This window comes from Heloderma suspectum, chromosome 11, assembly GCF_057233095.1.
Source record: "Heloderma suspectum isolate Gila_16-S chromosome 11, 16-S_ref, whole genome shotgun sequence".
Taxonomy (NCBI): domain Eukaryota; kingdom Metazoa; phylum Chordata; class Lepidosauria; order Squamata; family Helodermatidae; genus Heloderma; species Heloderma suspectum.
In genome coordinates, this window is record NC_139468.1 from 16,899,882 (window position 1) to 16,918,933 (window position 19,052).

At 48.8% G+C, this 19,052-nt stretch overlaps 2 protein-coding genes across 3 annotated transcripts in view; both read right to left on the reverse strand.

Annotated features, from left to right (window-relative positions):
* Positions 1–153: 153 nt before the first annotated feature.
* PPIB (peptidylprolyl isomerase B) lies at positions 154–11,940 on the reverse strand. The gene is made up of 5 exons (XM_084817018.1): positions 11,750–11,940; positions 5,823–5,936; positions 3,534–3,627; positions 1,427–1,611; positions 154–588 (listed from the first exon to the last, which is right to left on the reverse strand). The coding sequence occupies exons 1-5, from the start codon at positions 11,924–11,926 to the stop codon at positions 466–468; spliced, it is 693 nt and encodes a 230-aa protein (XP_084673144.1). The 5' UTR covers positions 11,927–11,940; the 3' UTR covers positions 154–465.
* A 4,115-nt stretch (positions 11,941–16,055) lies between these two features.
* The window catches only part of CSNK1G1 (casein kinase 1 gamma 1), a 70,700-nt gene continuing 67,703 nt past the window's right edge, over positions 16,056–19,052 (reverse strand). The window contains exon 13 of one of the 2 annotated variants that reach the window (XM_084817010.1): positions 16,056–17,469. The gene's annotated coding sequence lies outside the window, so the exon portion shown is untranslated. The remainder of the gene's footprint in view (positions 17,470–19,052) is intronic. The other variant, XM_084817008.1, reaches the window with a different exon arrangement.

Sequence of the window (19,052 nt, forward strand, 5' to 3'; positions counted from 1 at the left end):
CAGCTCCCTTCCCTCTCTACCGCAGCCTATAAAAAGGAGGCAGCTATAAACCGGTGGTGTTCACTACCTTGACTCTAGAGGTTCCCTGACAGATGGTGGGCACACAAAACATGACTGGAGAAGACAAAAACAAGCCAGACAGCACTACAAAAACACAATGGTCACATTTATTGGTCCATGTGCTTTCTTACAAAAAGAAATGACATACTCAGCAGCCCCACGCCCCCAGCCACTCAGGAGGGGCCTTGACACCCACCGTGGCAGATGGAATGAGTTGTTACGTGGATGATGGAGGCCGCCGCCACCACTGCTCCCCAGCCTGAAGAGTACGGCTGGGGGGGGGGGGGGAGCAGCCGCCGCTGCCACGCTCACCTGCTGCAGGATGATACAAGGCCTCGGCAAGAGCGTCGGGCCTCCAGCCCTTTGCAAGCCAGAATGTAGTCCTGGCCTTCCAGCAGCTGCGAGTTATTCTTTGGCAATGGCGAACGGTTTCTCCACCTCGATGGTGTTGCAGTCTGCGATGATGACGTCTTTCAGGGGCTTATCCCGACTGTCCGTCTTCGTGTTCTCTACCTTCCTCACTACATCCTAGGAACAGAGAGCGGCAGGTATCGGAAGAATCCTCAATGCAGTGTATAACAGTCATTCTATAACCTGCTCTCATGAGTGCTTTCCAGTCCTGCAGGTGCCTGCCATGCTGCTGTCAGGATGGGTGGGGAACCAGCAGCCCTCCATAAGCTTTGTTTTTTATTTAGCATTCAATACCCCCTCTTCAACTCAGTTCCTAGGGTGGTTTCGAAGACAAAAATATAACCCACAAGACAGCAACAGCCTGACCCAAAGGAAATACAAGTTTAGAAGCAAAGATCTCAAAGGGCTCTAGCTGATACCCAAATGACAAACTTGCTGCCAAGCAAAGCTCTCTGGGGTGGGAGAGTGTGCTGGGGCACCACCACAGAGAAGGCTCCCTCTCTGATAATGGCCTGCCTCACCTCGGACAGCAGTGGGGTTTGGAGGAGACCCCCCACCGACCCAAGACACATTTTAATGCATGGGGGAGGAGACCCAAGTCCTAAGCTGTTTAATGCTTTATAGATCACTATTACTACTTTGAACCGTGTGCAGAAACAAACCAGGAGGAGGCCGGGTAGCTGTAATGTTGTCTTCCCCAACCTGGTGCCCTTCAGCTGTGTTGGACTACACTACAACTCCCAGCATGCTGATGGGAGTTGTAGGTCAAAACATCTGGAAGGGACCAGGTTAGCTAAAGGCTGCTGTAATATACGCCATCTGCCCAGTCCTGGCAGTAATAAAGCTCCTGCTATTTTGAAGCAACTGCATGAAAACCCAATAAGGTCCCAGGCGCAGCCATGCAGAGCACAATAATAATAAAAACAACAATGTATTATTTAAAAACCCTACGTACCATCCCTTCCAGGACTTTGCCAAACACGACATGCTTGCCGTCCAGCCACGAGGTCTTGGTGGTGGTGATGAAGAACTGAGAGCCGTTGGTGTCCTTGCCGGCGTTGGCCATGCTCACCCAACCAGGCCCGTAGTGCTTCAGCTTAAAGTTTTCATCGGGGAAACGGTCACCATAGATGCTTTTACCTGAGAGCAAGGAAAAGGGAGGGATTAACACTGGGTTCCCCTGTAGCTGCAGGAGTGTACAAGGAAAACAGCACTAGGGTAGCTTAGGACCTTGGTGGTAGGAGTCGGGCCCTTGGTCTATCTCGCTCAGTATTGGCAACACCGACTGGCAGCGGCTCTCCAGGGCTTCAGGCAGGAATGTTTCCAGTCTTACCTGGGGATCTGGGAACCTTCTGCGTGCAAAGCAGGGGCTCTGCCACTGAGCTATGGCCCTTCCCCTCGTATTAGTATCCTTGGGATCTGTCTGATCACTTAGATCTTTTTCTGAGGTCCTGCATGTCCCCAGCTTTTGAGGTGCAACAGGCGGCAACACTTGGCACAGTTTTATCAGGTGCAGGTGCCTCACCTTTGGCACTTTGTGCCACTGGCAATCCATCAGCCAGTTACCCTCACTGCATTTAAGTGAGAGGCACAGATTTTTAAAATTTTCTCTAGTTTGTAATAGTATTTGTTTAGCCTTGAGAAGAGAAGACTGAGGGGAGATACGATAGCGCTGTTCAAGTACTTGAAAGGTTGTCACAGAGAGGAAGGCCGGGAACTTTTCTCGATCATCCCAGAGTGCAGGACACGGAATAATGGGCTCAAGTTACAGGAAGCCAGCTTCCGGCTGAACATCAGGGAAAAACGTCCTGACTGTTAGAGCAATACGACAATGGAACCAATTCCCTAGGGAGGTGGTGGGCTCTCCCACACTGGAGGCGTTCAAGATGAAGCTGGACAGTCGTCTGTCAGGGATGCTTTGACTTGGATTCCTGCACTGAGCAGGGGGTTGGACCTGATGGTCTTATAGGCCCCTTCCAACCCTACTATTCAATGATTCTATGATTTGATCTTATGGACTACTGCTTCCAGAGTCTATTTGGTGGGGTTGGTTGGGGTTTTTTTTGCATCTGACTGAGTTTTAATTTTAATATGTATGTTTTCATTTGCAGAGTCTTAGACTAAGAAGTAGCACTGAAGTAAATTAATAAAGTAAATAGTGTACATAATCCAACCTCCAAGTAAATCCCACTTCCAGGAACTTTTTTCAGAGTGGCCTTCCCAAAGTGCTGCCCTCCAGATGTTCTGGGCTACAACTTCCAGTATTACTGACCGCTGGCCATGCTGGCTGAGGCTGACGGAATTTGAGGTCCAAAACACCTGGAGGGCGCCAGGTTGGAGAGAGTTGGTTTAGAGCAAACCGATGCACCATGGAAGAGGATGCTTGGAAAGTTTTTCATATGGAGCCAGATAACACATTTGGGATGAGACAGAGAAAGGAGCAACCCTTTCAAAATCAACAGAGCTGGCTGTGCGCCTGCATTTTGTATTGCCTGCTACAGCAGGAGTGGTGAACTTCAGGCCCGGCAGCAAATTCTGGCCCTCGGGGGTTCTCCCGATAACCACACCTTTCTTCTGGACCCACCCCCTTTCCCTCAACCACAATTGGTGGTTTCCTGGCTTTTGTGCATTTTTCCCCATTCTAAAAGGCGGAAATTACTTCTAAGGCTTAGTTACTGGCACTAAAAGCTTTAAGCTAAATTATGCTGGATTTTTTGGGGTATTTTTGGCCCCATCCCTTTTGCCTTTGACCGTGCCAACCACTGGAATACAGCTCCCGAGAGCTTCTTAAAAACTGCAATCAGCTCTCTGGCTGAAAGAGGTTCCCCACACTTGTGCTACAAGCACAAGTAGACCAATACTGGATGTGGCTATGAACATCTTTAAACAGAGGCTGCAGTTGAAATAGGTCTGTGCAAACCCTCCTGAGATGAGGTTGCTGGCAAAGAAAACCAACTGAACCACAGCAGCGTATTATTACTGCACAGAGGATCCTTGTTCTCCTCCTTGATAGAGTCTTTGGGCTGTACAAGACAAAACAGTAACTGCTTCTGGTGTCTCACCTCCTGTCCCATCTCCCCGGGTGAAGTCTCCTCCCTGGATCATGAAATCCTTGATCACGCGGTGAAACTTGCTGCCTTTGTATCCAAACCCTTTCTGAAAATGAATAGGATAACAGTGAGATTGCTGGCACAACACAAACCCAGAAGATGTGCTCCACATATGGGTGAAGTCTTTTTCAACCAATTCAGAGCCAAAGAGCTTCAAAGCATCAAATGTAACCTCCCCCCGGCCCCCTGTAGGGCTATAAAGGGGAAACAGCTGAACTTGGTGGAGAAGGGGAATGCAGATTCTACAATAAAGTACTTTGCTTCTGCAATGAAAGGGCAGCCTTGGCAATTTCTTTCCCACTGACCCTGTGGGAGTCCCAGTGCTTTATCCCCCAGCAGGCTAGAGTACTACTTGGATGGGCGAGTTATAATGGGCTCATTGCCCAATTCTTAACCATCACTTGTGGTTCCAACTACCCAAAGGACCCAATGAGCCATCTGCATAATAGCATCACATCCAGCGGGGAAGAGTTCCGGAATTGTTTCTGCAGTGAGTACGAGCTGGTAGACGGTTATGTTTCAAAGGTAAAAACAGCGCTGAGATGAGCAAAGTTTAATAATGGAGGACCCATCTTTTCTTTGCACACAGCAGGGAGAAACAGGGAAGCATTTCCTCACCAGCAGATTTTCACACACAGCTGGCTGAACCCAATTTCCAAAACATCAGCAGGTCAACTAGCCGTGAGGGCACAAGAAATGGAGCGCACTGGGAGGTCAATCCTAGCATCTACCTGCTGATGTGGATTTTCTGGAAAATTTTGGATTGGAAAGTTTTCCAGAACATTTCCCTGAGCAAATTAGGGCAATTCACATAGGGATGATTTGCATCAGAAAATTTTCAGTTTGCATCAAGTTGCTAGGGTGGGCAACTAGTCCTCCAGATGTTTTGGCCTACAACACTCATCAGCCCAGCCAGCACAGTGGATGGTAAAGGATGAAAGGAGTTGTAAGCTAAAATGCCTGAGGACCACAAGATGCCCACCCCTCCCGTAAAGAGTGATCTAATTTAGCATGCCCATTTTATTTGTATTTAGTAAAGAATAGAGCTTATAAAAGGACCCCAAGTTAATTATTTGTCTCAAAGCACCTTACATATTGGACCTGAAACATTTGAAGAAAAAAGTGGAAGCATTCTTAGGGCAATCCTATGAATGTTTAGACAGAAAAAGAGTCCTACAACTCCCAGCATGCCCCAGCCAGCCATGGCTGGGTAGGGCATGCTGGGAGTTGTTGGACTTTTTCTGTCTATAAACATGAATAGGATCGCACCTGTCATGTGATTTAAATCATAGAATAGTAGGGTTGGAAGGGGCCTCTAAGACCATCGAGTCCAACCCCCTGCTCAATGCAGGAATCCAACTCAAAGCATCCCTGACAGATGGCTGTCCAGCCTCGTCTTGAATGCCTCCAGTGTGGGAGAGCCCACCACCTCCCTAGGTAATTGGTTCCATTGTCATATTGCTCTAACAGTCAGGACGTTTTTCCTGACGTTCAGCTGGAATCTGGCTTCCTGTAACTTGAGCCCATTATTTCGTGTCCTGCACTCTGGGATGATGGAGAAGAGATCCTGGCCTTCCTCTCTGTGACAACCTTTCAAGTATTTGAACAGCGCTACCATATCTCCCCCCAGTCTTCTCTTCTCAAGGCTAAACATGCCCAGTTCTTTCAGTCTCTCCTCACAGAGATTTGTTTCCAGTCCCCTGATCGTCTTTGTTGCCCTCCTCTGAACCCTCTCCAGCTTGTCTGCATCCTTCTTAAAGTGTGGCGCCCAGAACTGGACACAGTACTCCAGATGAGGCCTAACCAGTGCTGAGTAGAGGGGAACTAGTACTTCATGGGATTTGGAAGCTATGCTTCTATTAATGCAGTATAGAAATATTATACAGAAATTTTACTGGAATACTGAAAAGATTAATCACAACTTTGAAGCAGCCAAGCTTGCCTAGTATTGTATTTGCAATTGGCATATGTTTATTGTTACTAATTAACTTATGAAATGGAAAATTTCCCGTGGAAAAATAAAACATTAGAACATTTTCCGCCCCACACCACTGCTTCGACCCACTCAGGAAGAAGCAGTCCGGTGGAATTTCCCCCCAGGGGCCGGCAACAGTGAACGCCTGACCCCCTTTCTCTACCCGTGCCTCCTATTGCTGGAAAACATCCCCAGCGCCAACTTCTCTTCCGCACCCTGGCAAGCAGCCCAAGCTGCCCAAGCCTCTGAGCCAGCAGCAGACTCACCTCTCCCGTGGACAAGGCAATGAAGTTCTCAACCGTCTTTGGAACCGTCTTTCCAAAAAGGCCAAAGACAACTCGGCCCACATCTTCATCCCCAATCCGCAGATCAAAATACACCTGAGGAGCGAAACAGAGGCTGGTGTCATGGACTGGCTACATAGAAGAAACCATTTCCTATTCTGCACCCAGCCCCTATATGAGCCTGGACACAATCAGTTATGGCAGGGCAAGTTAACACTGGTTGCGGCAAGCCTTAGACATGGGCAACCAGGCACAAGGTAGTGGCCATAAAACCATATTACTAATTTTACTGCGATCCTGCAGAGTCTATCAGCTGCAGCATCATAGATATTTTTAGTAACTGCAAATGGATTTACTGGCTAAAAGACTCATAATCTAAGTCTGCAAGGTGAAAATGGAGGGCAGGGGAGAAGGGGAAAAAACAAACTGCCTATGTTTGGTGGGGTGGGGGTAGGGATGGCAGAGAATTCCGCCACGGATCTCGGGGAGGCTGAATGCCAGTGCATTCGGCCCCCTGAAATCTGTGGCGGAACGGCCTGACACCCCCCCGCCCCCCCTGCGGATCCCCCCGGGACGAGACTTACCTGGGGCGGATCTTCCGGGCAGCGGCGGCTGCTACGGCGGCTGGTCTTCCGACCAGCTGCCACTGCCACCATTTGCAGTTGTTGTTGTTTTTTTACACACATGTGATAGGCTACGCAAGTTTTTACGTAGCCTAAAACGTCTGGGTAAAAAAAAAAAAGGCATACGCAAATGGCGGCTATGGCCGTCGCCATTTGCGTTCCTTATTTGGGGTCGTCGTAGTCTACATAAATAATTACGTAGACTAAGACGGCGAAAATAAGGGGAACGCAAATAGCGTCTACTACGCTATTTGCGTTCCCCTTATTTTCGCCATCTTAGTCTACGTAAATATTTACGTAGATTAAGACGTCAAAAATAAGGAACGCAAATGGCGGCGGCCATAGCCACCGCCATTTGCGTACGCAGTCCCCCCCCCCCCCGAGCCCTCCACAGCTGAAAATCTGGCTGCGGACGGCTCTGTCCTGGCTGGGCCTGGCCGGCTGCTCTGCGGAGCTGCCGCGGAGCACAGCCAGCCGCGGAGGATTCCGGGGGGGAGGAATGGAGCGCCTCCCTCCCCGTCCAGGATTCTGGGGGGAGGGACGGAACGCCTCCCCCCCCCCATAAACATAATCCGCGAACAGGTAAGTGATTTTCGTACATCCCTAGGTGGGGGATGATTTGTATACCCTTTTGACTGGGAGAACAAAAAGAATTAAATATCACAGGTAATGCAAAAAAGCACACTAAGCAGCAGCAGCAGCAGCAGAGAGGTGCTGTTTATCAAGAACATTTATATGCCGTCCTTTAATAGTAAAAAAGTGGCTTATATATAAAAATTTCAACGAAACTGTAAAACACAACATAAACCAAGCAGATTAAAACAGCACATCAAGAGCTAAAATCCCGGTAAGACCTGGGATAATATTCTCTACTTTGACTAGCAGCATGTCTCTCCAATTTAATGTATACAAGTTATTAATTACATTTCTAGTCTGCCCAATAACAAGAGTTCTCTGGGCAGATTTCATGATCCAAGGCCTTAGGCAGGCGTCTTTTCCCACAACCTATTACCTTGATCCTTTAAAAAACACACAAACCTGGAGTTGGAACCTTCTGCATGCAAAGTATGTGGTCTAGCATGAAGCTACGCCCCCCCCCCCCCAAGAGGGCCAGTATCAAGTGAAACAGCGAGCAGAATCACACCTTATGCCTCCAAGGCCTGTGGTCCTTACCATTCCACTGTGGCAGGGGGAGAGGGAACAGTGCCAGGCTGCCCTTATAGTGAGGCATAGAACATTTTCATGGTGGCCTCCACTAGGCCAGATGATGTCAGTGGGTGTGGCCAAGCTCCCTGCACATTTTAGCACTTTCCATGCTGAGAGAGGCATGGAGAAAAGGACTCTGCCAGGGCTGGGAGAAGTAGCTGTTCCATACTCCTATGGAAGCTGCCAGAGAAGATGACTGACTCAGCATTAAGGCAGCTTCATGCATTTCTACAAATGGCCAGATCCCTCACAAAGGCCAGGGGATAGCCCTTAAATTAATGATGCCTCTTATTTTGTCCTATTTTGGTAAAAAAAAATTGTTGTATGAGAAGAACGAATAATTAATTATTATTAATAATAGTTCCTGGAGTTGTCATCCAGAAGTTAAATCTGCAGTTCTTAAACCCATGTGCCAGGGAGTAAGCCCATGGAGTGCAACAGGGCTTATTTCAGAGTAATGATGCATCAGAGGCATGAAGTCTAGCCCACAAAAGCTTACGCTACAATAAATCTGTGGGTCTTTAAGGTGCCAGCGGGAGTGTTTTTCTTTTGTTGCTGCGACAGGCTGATAAAACTGTCCCGTTGGACTTCTTAAGTAACAGTCAACATCTTTTGGGATCTCGAGACCCATTTTGGGAGAGAAAGATCTGGTGGAACGTGTGCGGCCCTCCAGATGTTATCAGACTGCAATTCCCACCAGCCTAGTTCACAGCCAGCATAGTACATGGCCAGGCACGATGGGAGTGACAGTCCAAACGCCATGCGAGTTCCCCATCCTTGCTATAGACCCAATAACCTGGAAATAAGCCCCTTAGGGCCTTACTTCTGACATGGTTAGGGCTACGCTGTAAGGCCTCACAAGGCGCATAAGCCTGCCATGTCTCTCTCCTTCCTGCCGTTTCTCTCTCCTTCACGCTCACTCATGAGGCGCATAAGCCTGTCGTTTCTTTCTCATTCCTGCCACTTCTCTCTCCTTCACAGTCACTCATGAGGCGCATAAGCCTGCCATGTCTCTCTCCTTCCTGCCGTTTCTCTCTCCTTCACGCTCACTCACAAGGCGCATAAACCTGCCGTTTCTCTCTCCTTCCTGCTGCTTCTCTCTCCTTCACGCTCACTCACGAGGCGCATAAGCCTGCCATGTCTCTCTCCTTCCTGCCGCTTCTCTCTCATTCCTGCCGCTTCTCTCTCCTTCACGCTCACTCACGAGGCGCATAAGCCTGCCATGTCTCTCTCCTTCCTGCCGCTTCTCTCTCATTCCTGCCGCTTCTCTCTCCTTCACGCTCACTCACGAGGCGCATAATCCTGCCGTGTCTCTCTCCTTCCTGCCGCTTCTCTCCTTCCTGCCGCTTCTCTCTCATTCCTGCCGCTTCTCTCTCCTTCACGCTCACTCATGAGGCGCATAAGCCTGCCGTGTCTCTCTCCTTCCTGCCGCTTCTCTCTCCTTCACGCTCACTCACGAGGCACATAAGCCTGCCGTGTCTCTCTCCTTCCTGCCGCTTCTCTCCTTCCTGCCGCTTCTCTCCTTCCTGCCGCGTCTCTCTCCTTCACGCTCACTCACGAGGCGCATAAGCCTGCCGTGTCTCTCTCCTTGCTGCCGCTTCTCTCCTTCCTGCCGCTTCTCTCCTTCCTGCCGCTTCTCTCTCATTCCTGCCGCTTCTCTCCCCTTCACGCTCACTCACGAGGCGCATAAGCCTGCCGTGTCTCTCTCCTTCCTGCCGCTTCTCTCCTTCCTGCCGCTTCTCTCCTTCACGCTCACTCACGAGGCGCATAAGCCTGCCGTGTCTCTCTCCTTCCTGCAGCTTCTCTCATTCCTGCCGCTTCTCTCTCCTTCACGCTCACTCACGAGGCGCATAAGCCTGCCGTGTCTCTCTCCTTCCTGCCGCTTCTCTCTCATTCCTGCCGCTTCTCTCTCCTTCACGCTCACTCACGAGGCGCATAAGCCTGCCGTGTCTCTCTCCTCCCTGCCGCTTCTCTCTCCTTCCTGCCGCGTCTCTCTCCTTCACGCTCACTCACGAGGCGCATAAGCCTGCCGTGTCTCTCTCCTTCCTGCCGCTTCTCTCCTTCCTGCCGCTTCTCTCCTTCCTGCCGCGTCTCTCTCCTTCCTGCTGCTTCTCTCTCCTTCACGCTCACTCACGAGGCGCATAAGCCTGCCATGTCTCTCTCCTTCCTGCCGCTTCTCTCTCATTCCTGCCGCTTCTCTCTCCTTCACGCTCACTCACGAGGCGCATAAGCCTGCCATGTCTCTCTCCTTCCTGCCGCTTCTCTCTCATTCCTGCCGCTTCTCTCTCCTTCACGCTCACTCACGAGGCGCATAAGCCTGCCATGTCTCTCTCCTTCCTGCCGCTTCTCTCTCCTTCCTGCCGCTTCTCTCTCCTTCACGCTCACTCACGAGGCGCATAAGCCTGCCATGTCTCTCTCCTTCCTGCCGCTTCTCTCTCATTCCTGCCGCTTCTCTCTCCTTCACGCTCACTCACGAGGCGCATAAGCCTGCCGTGTCTCTCTCCTTCCTGCCGCTTCTCTCCTTCCTGCCGCTTCTCTCTCATTCCTGCCGCTTCTCTCTCATTCCTGCCGCTTCTCTCTCCTTCACGCTCACTCATGAGGCGCATAAGCCTGCCGTGTCTCTCTCCTTCCTGCCGCTTCTCTCTCCTTCCTGCCGCTTCTCTCTCCTTCACGCTCACTCACGAGGCGCATAAGCCTGCCGTGTCTCTCTCCTTCCTGCCGCTTCTCTCCTTCCTGCCGCTTCTCTCCTTCCTGCCGCTTCTCTCTCATTCCTGCCGCTTCTCTCTCCTTCACGCTCACTCACGAGGCGCATAAGCCTGCCGTGTCTCTCTCCTTCCTGCCGCTTCTCTCCTTCCTGCCGCTTCTCTCTCATTCCTGCCGCTTCTCTCTCATTCCTGCCGCTTCTCTCTCATTCCTGCCGCTTCTCTCTCCTTCACGCTCACTCATGAGGCGCATAAGCCTGCCGTGTCTCTCTCCTTCCTGCCGCTTCTCTCTCCTTCCTGCCGCTTCTCTCTCCTTCACGCTCACTCACGAGGCGCATAAGCCTGCCGTGTCTCTCTCCTTCCTGCCGCTTCTCTCCTTCCTGCCGCTTCTCTCCTTCCTGCCGCTTCTCTCCTTCCTGCCGCTTCTCTCTCATTCCTGCCGCTTCTCTCTCCTTCACGCTCACTCACGAGGCGCATAAGCCTGCCGTGTCTCTCTCCTTCCTGCCGCTTCTCTCCTTCCTGCCGCTTCTCTCTCATTCCTGCCGCTTCTCTCTCATTCCTGCCGCTTCTCTCTCATTCCTGCCGCTTCTCTCTCCTTCACGCTCACTCATGAGGCGCATAAGCCTGCCGTGTCTCTCTCCTTCCTGCCGCTTCTCTCTCCTTCCTGCCGCTTCTCTCTCCTTCACGCTCACTCACGAGGCGCATAAGCCTGCCGTGTCTCTCTCCTTCCTGCCGCTTCTCTCCTTCCTGCCGCTTCTCTCCTTCCTGCCGCTTCTCTCTCCTTCCTGCCGCTTCTCTCTCCTTCACGCTCACTCACGAGGCGCATAAGCCTGCCGTGTCTCTCTCCTTCCTGCCGCTTCTCTCCTTCCTGCCGCTTCTCTCCTTCCTGCCGCTTCTCTCTCATTCCTGCCGCTTCTCTCTCCTTCACGCTCACTCACGAGGCGCATAAGCCTGCCATGTCTCTCTCCTTCCTGCCGCGTCTCTCTCCTGCCTGCCGCGTCTCTCCCCTGCCTGCCGCGTCTCTCCCCTTCCTGCCGCGTCTCTCCCCTTCCTGCCGCGTCTCTCTCCGCCACGCTCGCTCACCCCGCAGCTCTCCAGGTCCGTCCTGAACGGTCGCTAACCTGCCGCAGGACAATGAGGGGTCCCTCCACCGCCGCCCCCGCGCCGCCGTTTGAGCACGGGCGGAGCAGTGCCACCGCGCCCAACTTCTGAACTGCGCCCGCGCTCATTCCGGCCAGGCCAGGCCAGGCCTGATACGGCCTGCGGAGGGGCGGGCGCGCGCGGCCCCGGCAGCGCGAAGGGGCGCGCCAGAGCCGGCCGCACAGGGCGCCTTGCGGCGGGGGCGCGGGGAGACGGGGCCCCAGCCTGCCGCGCTCACCTTGGCCGTGACCTTGGGCCCCTTTTTGCGCTCCTCCGCGTGAGCCGCCGGGAAGAGCAGCAGCAGCAGCGACCCGCCCAGCCCCAGCAGCGCCGCAGCCGCCAGCAGCCTCATCCTCTTGCGCTCGCAGCCCCCGCAGCGCCAGCTCGGCCACAGCGCTCGCCGCGCCGCCAGCATCCGCCCCCTCCTCCGCTCCCCCCCCTTCCTGTCAGCAATGGTACAGCCCCGAGCCGGGCGGAGCGAATTCCTCAACGGGCGGGATTGGCGCGTTCCATCTCAAGAGGGGAGGGAGGCTCAAGAGCTCAGACGCCGAGCAGCGGCTGCGACAAAGGAACGCCACGTTTCCAGCCTCGCATTGGGCAGGCCGCTCAGCCAATGGGAACCGGGCACGGGGGGCGGCGGCGCGCCGATTGGGCCAAGTGGCAACAAAGGACATGCAGACAGGAGGGCGGTGCTTGCGCCGGGACTACGATACCCAGGGAGGAGCGAGCGGCCAGCATCGCGCGCTTGTCACCGCTAAGGGGCAGTAGAACCAAGCTAGGCCAAGGGTAGTATCCAATGTTAGTCTTACATAGAGTAGACCTAGTGAGATGAATGGGAGTTGAGTAAGTTGTGACTAACTGTGTCACATTCATTTCACTGGGTCTACTCGATGTAGGACTAACTTTGGATACTACCTCAAGACCGTACTTGAAGAAGATGGGATCTTGGCATAGAAAAGCCTAGACAGATGTATAGGTGCCGTGGAAGCGGGTACTCCTTCATGTGTTGTTAAGGATTAGGCTTGTACACCACCATTCAGTTCTCATACATACAACACATTTTCCAGTGGGCAATTGTTTATTATTTTTTTGCAGAGGGCTGGTCTTATTAAGCAGAATCCTGTGCATACTTACCTGGACAGAAGTTTCACTGAACGCAATATGGCTTACTTCTGAGTAGACGTATGGGTTTGCACTGCAGCTCTGTTACAGCAAACCCAAAGGGAGGGGTGTGGCGCCTCGAACACTCACAGAATTATAAACTTGCACCACAGTCCACTGAAGATTTAGGGAGCCACAGGGCTGCTTTGGAAAGCAGTTATCTGAATCAGTTAACGTGGACTCAAGAGATCTACTACCGAATCTGGTGCTCTGTGCTATGGGTAGAGAGGTGCAGCCGCTCAGATGTAAACTGAGAACATGACTTACCAGGCTTGTGGCGCCTCACAGGCCACAAAAAAAGTCCTTTTGCAGATAAGTGTCTAAAAATCTAGGATAACCCCTCATTCACCAAAAAGTGGGCTTTGGTCCATAAAGGGTTATGCCACAATAAAATATGCCAGTTGTTCGGCTGTTACAATGCTCTTTGCTGGACAGACTAACGTAGCTATCCTTCAGAACTTGTACAGGTTAGGAATGTACATCACAGGGAAGCAGCACTCTACAATGAATTTTACTTGCTCTTCTGTGCAGCACACTAAATGAACATAGTGAGTGAGCTATCCAGTTATCTCTTTTGTCAATACAGCCAATTTAAATTCTGACTAGCAATAAGAACAGACAAATCAGCCTATTTCCAGTCCACAGCATTTTCATGTGTTTACTCATAAGACCTTTCCTTGTAATTTCTTTTAAAACCCACACAAAATGGCAAGAAATTATTTTTAAATATATTCCCTTAAATATAAGCATATATATTTAAATGCATTTTGATACATTTTGAGGCAAGAACTATGTTGGAACATTCAGGTAGTGAAAAAGCCAATGGATAACTAAGTTCCCATTCACATAACACTAGCTGAGATGGTGAGGATCAGGTTGGTTTGTCTCAATTCACACGGAAGTGCTGGAGGAATTGAAACTATCAGTGTATGTGAAATCAGGATCTTTTGTCCCAGTGTGCAGGAATTTGCATTTGCTTGTGTCAAATTCTGTTGCATGCCCAATTTAAGCACATCCTGCAGGAATGTTTTAAAATTGTTTACCACCCTGAATAGTTTGAAGGCATCTGCTAAACTTGGCTACTTTGACTGAAGAAAGGGGCTGTTCACACAATATGCTAACCCACACTTAATGGTTGAGCGTGGGCTGTTGTTGAACCGTGGGCTGTTTGTTGAACTGTGGGTTAGTGTGTTGTCCAAACCCAGGACATTTTCCACAGGGTGGGTTGTTAACCATCCTAAACAACCCAACAACACACCATGGGTTCTCAAGGTGGCTTGTTCGAGAAAAATAAGCCACACTGCATGGTTAACAAGCCACCCTGCGGAAAATGTCCTGGGTTCAGATAACATGCTAACCCACAGTTCAACAACAAGCCGCACTCAGCCACTGAGTGTGGGTTAGCGTGTTGTGTGAACCCAGTCAGTATGCGAGCCATTGTGTTCAGTGTACACATAGTATACATATACAACGCAATGTAACACAAAACCCCTCCTTGATTAGACCAAAGGTCCACAAGCTGTTTCCACAGTGACTGACCAAGATGCCCATGGGAAGCTCACAAGCAAGACACAAGGTGAGTGACTGGCAGAGGTGTACTGCCTCAGATATTGGAGGAGGTGTAGTGGCATTGTGACTAGTAACCACTGACAGCTGTATCCTCCATGAGTTTGCTTAAACTCCTTTTAAAGCTGGACAAGCACAGCATTTCAGAACTTATTTGGGGCATTTACATACCGTTGAATATAATAAAATCTCTCAGTGGTTCAACTTGTACTGAAGCAAAAAGAAGAGAAATAATCATATAGATTCTGTATTACAGAGCGAGTCATAGGGGGCTGCACATGAAAGTAAGGCTTCTGCATAGGCTTTGCCAGAGTTCCCCGATAGCTCCATTTGACATTATGTGCAGGGTGGGGAACTGGTTGCCCTCTAGATGTTTTGGTCTACATGTTCCATCAGCCCTAGCTAGCATAGCCAATGGTAAGGAATGATGGGAGTTGTGGCCCTCCAGAGGTTTTGACCTACAAGTTGCCCATCTAAACCATACACTCTTGCATTGTAGAGATGCCACAAAAGGTGGGTGGATGGGAATCACAAGCGACTGTACAACTTCCTCCAATAAGTTCTTTGCAAGAACAAAGAGAAAGGCAAGTCTTAATACAGATGTAGGTGGTTCCCATTGTGCATGTATGTTTGTGTGGAGGCAATCCAATAGAATGGCTTCCTTACACTGTCATTCCTATGGTCGGGTAATAGGGGGGAAATGTGTGAAGCAGCTTCAGGTAGAGTGCATTAGGAATATTCCCAGACCTACTTAACAGTGAAACAGAATGCCTCAGGAGGTGGTGGGCTTTCCGTCATTGGAGGTATTTAAGAAGTGGCTGGACAGCCACCTGCCAGGGATTCTGCAACTGTAAGGTTCCTGCACTGAGCAGGGGAGTTGGACTAGATTACCTCCAGTGTCTCTTCCAACTCTTTCTATGAGTCCTTTCTATAAGAATACGTTCAGGTGAGCCAGCCTTAAACCAGGTCAAGATTACCACTACTGTTAAGGTATGCACAGGCTGTTGGCCTCTGCAGAATCAAGTTAATTAATTTACTTACCTATTTTGAATGTACATTTAGTCTCACCATGTAATTTGAGGCCTGTGGGTTCTTACACAGAAAATCTTAGGTTCTCTGCATATGTTACAATTCAGGCATGAATTACATCCTTAGTAACCAAAAGTTTTACTAGTAGGGATGGCTTCTCAGGATCTGACTGAAAATTCCACACAAAAGCTATCACTGGAATCTTAGCAGTAAGAATGCAACCAATTCTTAGCTCAACTCCAGTCTGAGAATGGTCAAGCTTTGGTTTTGATCAGTAGAATGCAGTTTTCAGTTCTGTGCCAGCAATGAGAGGTGTGTGTGACACATGTTTTGGGAGAAAATACACTTACACACACTGTGGATCAGGCTGTGGTGGGGAAGGAATACAGAATGAGTAGGATACAGGCAGGCTAAGGCCATGATGGGTCAAGTTCAGGGTATGTTTAATCATGTATAATGCGTACCTGAATGGCAGGACATTCAAACAGCAACTTTGGAACATGATGATTGGTAAAATATTAACGTTTCTCTTACTGGTGTGACAGAGCGCAAGGATGAAAGCATGAAGCTCATGCAAGCTGGTTTTATGCCTCTTTTACAAGTTTTATTCACTATGCAGATATTGTTGACATTTTCTGCAGACGAGTGACATTAACATATTTTGTAACTACCAGTCAGGAGTACACAAAACCTAACACAGGAGTAGCATTCTCTGTTTATCCCAGCTCGTTTTCAAGATGCTAAGCATAGGAGCCAACGCTCAAGGCAAAAGAAAAAGGACAAATATGAACAGAGCAAAGTTGATGTTTTATTTTACATTAAAAGGGTGCAAATAGGGGAAAGGGAGTATTTAAGGTACACAACGTTTCTTGCAATGTCCCATTAAAACAGGCACATCAGAAAGATCAGTAGCAGGACCCAATTCCTGGCAATGTGAAATCCAACCAGCGCCAGAGGAAGGAGCCTCCCGCATATGGTGTATGTAAGCCCTTATCCTGGTTGAACCGTTTCAAATGCATTTGAAATTGACATTCATGTTAAAAATACTATGTATCATGTTCACTGCCGAGTCCAAGAGCAGTGCCAAGATTATATGAATAAAACATTGCATTACATATTTAAAATAAACCGATTAAAAATCAAAAGGCATTTCAACAAGAATCAGACATGTGCACACAATACTTAAAAAAAGATTTTCACAGCTGATTTTTCTTTACAGTAATGAGAGTTACATTCATTATCCCAATCATCCCATTTTTAAAAGCACAAAAGGCCTACGTTAAAGAAACAGACATAATAAATTATACATCACAAGGTTTCCAGTGGGAACAAGCCACTTAACTGCAATTTCCCTGTTTGGGGAAGATGCAATATTTGGTATGGTCCACATGCCCCAAACTGATAATTCTCCTCTCTGCTTGGTAACTGCAGAGACAGACCATCACTACCAAGTTGCTTTTCTATCTGGAGAAGATAACCTGTTACAAGTTCCACAGGGTAGCCCCCTACACCATGCAGCAGTTATGCAGTTTGGAAAAGCAGTTATTTAGAAAAAGTGATCATTTTCCTGAGACAGTCTTAAAAGGATGAGATAGGCTATCTAAAAGCCTTTTTCTTGCCTGTATTTGATTGGCATGCACCTGCCATTTCTTTGGGAGGGCAAACTAAACTCACGAGCAGGTACTGGGAACCAAGTAACATCTACCTGCTTGATGTGAGAGTGTGTCCCAGTCCCTCTCAGACGCCACAGCCTCCATAGGTGCAATATTCTAGGATAACAACTCAGAATGACATCCCTGTAAGATGCTGAAGTGCAGGTTGCTACAGCACCATTACGCTGAGGAGGGGGCATCCTGGTCAGAGACTGAGGTTGCTTCGCAATAAGAAGTTTGGTAATAAAGCATCTACTACTCGCCCTCAAACCCAAGGTCTGCTGCATACAAATACTGAAGTGAAGATTCCCCTAACCACCCCTTTCAGACATTCATACAGTGTATAGTGGTTCCTATAATTTCAATACAACTTAAATCCCACCACCACCACTTCATCTACAGTAAAAATATTAAGGGAAGCTTGAGAAATCCATTCCATTCTCTTACTGGGATATGCATAATACAAAACACAGCATTGAGAACTGTCAAGTCAAAGTACACTGGCAATCTTACACCCTTCAACTGCTAGACATGCTTCCAACATCAGGGCCTACAAGAAAAAAGGAAGATCTCTTATTTCTCTGTTACTGAAGCTCAAAATGGATAATGGAAAACTAGCCTTCCAAGCAAAATGTTGGTACTCCTGAAGGCCTGATAAACAATGCAGAAAAGGTGTCATTTGTTCCCTCTTGAAAATTCACTAGTATTTTGAGAAAGCATGGATTATGGCTTTGTACTGATAGGGAGATGTGCATTTGGCAGTTCACTTCTATCAGTCCAATACAGTTCTCCAGAGTACATACCAGTCAGGGGAATCCTCACTATGGCATCTTCCATTTGCCTTTCACAACAACACACCACTCACAAAACCTCAGGAGACTTGTAGACCACAATAAAGAGTTCCATTCATCAAGGGGCAATATACATTTGTTCCTCCACCCCTGAAATTTATTGTAAAACATGGAAATGGAAAGATTTAGGCCATATTTTGGACTGCTGGGACATTGGGCAGGACATTTTGAAGCACAAATGTCCCTGGGAGCACTAATTTTGGAAGCTAGTTTATGGTGTGTGTTTTTAAAGTAAGATTAAGAATGGACATTGAAAGGGAGCAAGGTTTTCAATCCAATGATGGGGCTTAGAGTATTCCAATTCTGACAGCGGTGATTCTGATACAAGCACATTTCCCTGGCATTACCATAATAGCTACTTTTAGAGACAATAGAAATTACAACCTGAATCCCACCCAAAAATGCAGGCTAGGTTTTCCTAGTTTGCTAGCAAAGTTATTATTCCACCCATGAGATGGATCATTTAAAATTAAGGAATGTGGACAGGTCTACATATGGAATTCCTGCTCAAGGTACGTATGTCTGCCTTTGAACAAGCACTCGGAAGGCCCATCCTGTAGATCAGTCTTCCCCAACCAGATGCCCTCCAGAGGTTTTGGACTTCAACTCCCATCAACCCCACCCAGTGATCAAGAATGCTAGGAGTTGTAGTCCAAAACCTCTGGAGGGCATCTGGTTGGGGAAGGCTGCTTTAGATGATTAGTTAAAGCTAATTGTCTTCTAGTAGGAGCATGTGCTATATGCTGACATTTTGTTTCCCCAAAAACAGAGTATATTAGAGGTCAGCTAGGAGAGGACTCAGACAGGATTCCTGAAGGAAGGCAATCCTCTCAATTAAGTAGATTTGGCCCTTAATATCTGAGGAAGACAAACAAAACTGGGGGGGGGAGAGAGATGCAAATTGCTGAATCTTATTCATTTATCATAACATATCTTCCTGCTTTCCAACAGTAAGTTTCAAATTAATGAGAATGCCAACTTTGTCTTGCTAAGGTTGACACTAATTTGAAACAGGCAGCCTGCGGAGAAGAAAATTGGCTATCGTCTTCTCTTCAAATCAGCTAATCTTAGAACAGTCAAGAATGAAGGGGAAAATAGCCAATTTATAGCTTACTATTTCCTGGAAAGGATGAACACATTTCAGAAAAGGACCACAATACTGGAAGGAGTCTTCAAATCGGTGTTTGTTGGTTGTTTCATTGGAAATGTGAGGCCGCAGACCCAGCTCCGTGTTAAGACTCTGTAAAGGAAGCACTGGAAAACTGGCAGGCTGTTTTCATGA

Coding starts and splice junctions, on each gene's coding strand:
- PPIB (XM_084817018.1), bottom strand. CDS start 11,926: ATGCTGGCGGCGCGGCGAGCGCTGTGGCCGAGCTGGCGCTGCGGGGGC. Junction 5,937..11,749: donor GGCCCAAGGTCACGGCCAAG/GTGAGCGCGGCA, acceptor TTCGCTCCTCAG/GTGTATTTTGATCTGCGGAT. Junction 589..1,426: donor GCAAAGTCCTGGAAGGGATG/GTACGTAGGGTT, acceptor CTCTGTTCCTAG/GATGTAGTGAGGAAGGTAGA.